The following is a 3,112-nucleotide window of genomic DNA, read 5'->3' as shown; positions in this document are numbered from 1 at the left end:
TCACACTAGATCTAAAGTATCAATTTTGTGGAGAATTTTGTCAGTCTTTAGTTGTTGTGACCCTTTTTCTTCGTGATCAGACCTTTCACAACCATTCACTTTAGCTGTAGAACAACCGCGTTGACGAAATCCAAACCGTTTATTTGCAAAAGCCAATTTGTCTAAGGATTTTATTGGAGGAAGTCGCACATGACTTGGTCGTTCCAGTCTTGACTCTGCACATTCCCTTATGAAACTCTTATCCCACAAGTCTTCCTTAGAATCAGTTTCTGAAGCTTCGTCGGCGATGATTCCTTGCAGATACAATTGCTTTCTGATGCCCTCTGAGCTTTGTTCTTGTTTCAATGGTGCGAGGTCTTGTTCCTTAAAAACTTTGTTATCTGAGTATTTCTTACTGTGACATGCTCGGGTGGGTGTCTCTTTAAGTATCTCTAAAAATTGATCATCTTGATATTTCTGTTCTTGCGATTCTATTGGCCACACCTTCCAATCCTTGGGTTCAGCAGTATTGCCACCTTCATTTGTAGGCTTAGTAGCCTCAACACCTTCACAAGAGCGGCTATCATCAATCAGTAGGTTATTGTAAGAATCATTATCAGCACTAGCAGTTACATCTTCTTTTCGTCCTTTATTGAAGAAATATTCTCTTTTCTCAACTGGTTTTCTTCTCGATTTTTTACTGACAGAAATGTCGTCAATGTCAATTTCAACACCACAGTCTTCATTCACCGAACCATTGGCATCATCACTACTAACATCTGCATCCATTGCCATTGGCAATTCAATATCTAACAAATCTTCAACACCGGGTGATGATCGTAGGCCTACCACTGATGGCGATGTATTTTCTGGGTTTGAGGTACAAGTCTTTCTCTTTGATCTCGCCATTAGAACATTTGAATCAGAAATCATGCTTGGTGGTAGATATCTGTAACGACTAGAATCTTCAACATTCGGTAAAGAATTGACAACTTCGTCTTCAGTTTGTCCATATTGACCAGGTCTTTGAATATAAGTCATTGGTCTTTGTGTCTTCGAATGATTAGAACCCATAGCTAAAATTTGAGTAGATTCGCCAAAGCATAGGTAGTAGTACTAGATCTAATAACACTGACAATTTTCAGATTCCATGCAAGCGGCCATTTTGAAATTAACGTCATAGAAGTTCTTTATGACGTCACAGTATCCACGCTGGAGCATTGTCACTTTCGCTCCATTTATTGTTGTAAATAGGCTATCGGGTTACGTTTAAGTCTACTAAAAACAACTAATAGGCCTATAACTCCAATGCCGACTCGATCGGATTCAGCTTCTGCCAATGCGCCACTTGAGAGGATTAAAAGAATCAAAGATATTGCAGCTTGCAGAAAGGAAGAAGTGGAAAAACACGGGAATGATATCAGACAGCAAGCACTGGAAAGATCAGCCTTTCGGGCAAATAATCCTAATGTGAAGTCTACCAACCAGAAACCGACCATGGCAGAAATTAGAGAAAGCAAGAAGGAAGCTTTCGCTGAAGAGTTTTCCAAAATGGGTTGTCTGAAATGCTATGACGAGGGTTCGAAAAGAGTTGGTGGAAGAACTGGTATCAGAAAAGGACGATTGGATTCCAATTTGGAAGAAGGATCCAAAAGCCACCAATCTAAGCATTCGGCAGAACATGCTCCAAAACCAAGATGGAATTATGGTACCAGTACTAGTAAAATCACTGAAAGTAATCATCTGTATGGATATCACGAGCCGTTTATTAATAACTTCAAGCAAAAACAAGTCGCTTCTCTTAAAGACGGGGGTGTGAACGAGCAACAGAGCAAATCCAAGCCATCGGTTAAAAACACAGGTCACAGGCAAATTCCCGTAATACAATCACTGATAATGGAAGACAAAAGGAACAATACTGATACTGCCTTGGAAAACAGAATACCAAGACATACATCAGAACCACATATGACTTTACCATCCAAACGATCTGCTCCATCAACAAAGATACATCGAGAAAAATGCTGTGTTTTCCAAGCAACAGATATACCTAATAATGATAATATGTAAGTATATGCAGATGCAGGTTAAGGGCCATTTCACGTAACGCTCCATTTTCATGACAGCACTCAAACGGCATGGGCAGTTATCATGGTGCTTAAGTATACCAAGCAAAATTGCAGTATCATATATTAGCAAGCTGACTGAAGATAGCAGTGAGCCCTTAAAGAGCATAATTCTGTATTTTTTGTACGTCCACATTATAGTGCGGTCATAATTGTCTTTTGAACGCGATACTGTTTTTTTTAAGAAACTTGGTGGGTGTAAACATGTGTGTATATTGATGAGATTTCAGAAGTTTTCCGAATTTTTGATGGACGTTTTATTTTTTGTGTTTGCATTTTACCGTTTTGTTACTCCACCCACATTATAATGTGGTCGTAAATTATCGTCACCACTGTCCACCTTCGGTCCGTCGGTCTGTCCGCCCACAATTGGCATGTGAACACAATAGAGGCTACAGTTTTTATCTGCTTTTCATTAAATTTAGTGTGATCATTTATTACAATGAGATCTTGTTCAAATTTGAGTTATTGCCCTTGACATATGACAAACGCGTCGAAATTTGTTTGTGAACACAATACAGACTACAGTTTTATCTGATTTTAAAGAAATTTGGTGTGATAATTCCTTGATATCGATGAGATATTTGACAAGTTCGAATTTTTTCGATAAAATGTTTTTGAGTTACTGCCCTTGACATGGCAAAAACGCGTCAAAATATGTTTGTGAATTCTATAGAGACTACAGTTATGATCTGATTTTAATCTTTCATTGAGATCTTGTTCAAATTTGAATTTAACGATTTTTCGGTGAACGGAATTTGAGTTATTGCCTTTGACTTAGTAAAATCGCGTGAAAATTTTGTTGGCTTGTGAACGTGATAGAGGTAAAAGTCAGAATTTTATGAACATTTGTGCGTTTGATTAAATCAACAATATCTTTGACAAATTAGATTTTTGGTACGATTTGACACTAATTGGTGATTGCCTTTGATATACTGAAAATTGTTATGAAGGAAGTGGGCGTATCTTGCTAGGCAACCACTTGTTGACTATGTTTATGCATCCGT

The 3,112-nt window shown here is 38.0% G+C and overlaps 2 protein-coding genes across 2 annotated transcripts; one reads left to right on the top strand and one right to left on the bottom strand.

Annotated features, from left to right (window-relative positions):
- On the bottom strand, positions 1 to 1,053 carry LOTGIDRAFT_155202 (hypothetical protein; the record flags this gene model as incomplete). Its single annotated transcript, XM_009065696.1, has 1 exon — positions 1 to 1,053. One exon carries the CDS (start codon positions 1,051 to 1,053, stop codon positions 1 to 3), a length of 1,053 nt encoding a protein of 350 aa, XP_009063944.1.
- Positions 1,054 to 1,287: 234 nt separating this feature from the next.
- On the top strand, positions 1,288 to 2,049 carry LOTGIDRAFT_155201 (hypothetical protein; the record flags this gene model as incomplete). Its single annotated transcript, XM_009065695.1, has 1 exon — positions 1,288 to 2,049. The coding sequence occupies one exon, from the start codon at positions 1,288 to 1,290 to the stop codon at positions 2,047 to 2,049; it is 762 nt and encodes a 253-aa protein (XP_009063943.1).
- Between the last annotated feature and the right edge of the window lie 1,063 nt (positions 2,050 to 3,112).

Source organism: Lottia gigantea, assembly GCF_000327385.1.
Source record: "Lottia gigantea unplaced genomic scaffold LOTGIsca_7, whole genome shotgun sequence".
Lineage (NCBI taxonomy): Eukaryota > Metazoa > Mollusca > Gastropoda > Lottiidae > Lottia > Lottia gigantea.
The sequence above is the reverse complement of the archived record's forward strand: the minus strand, read 5'-3'. Positions and strand labels throughout refer to the sequence as shown.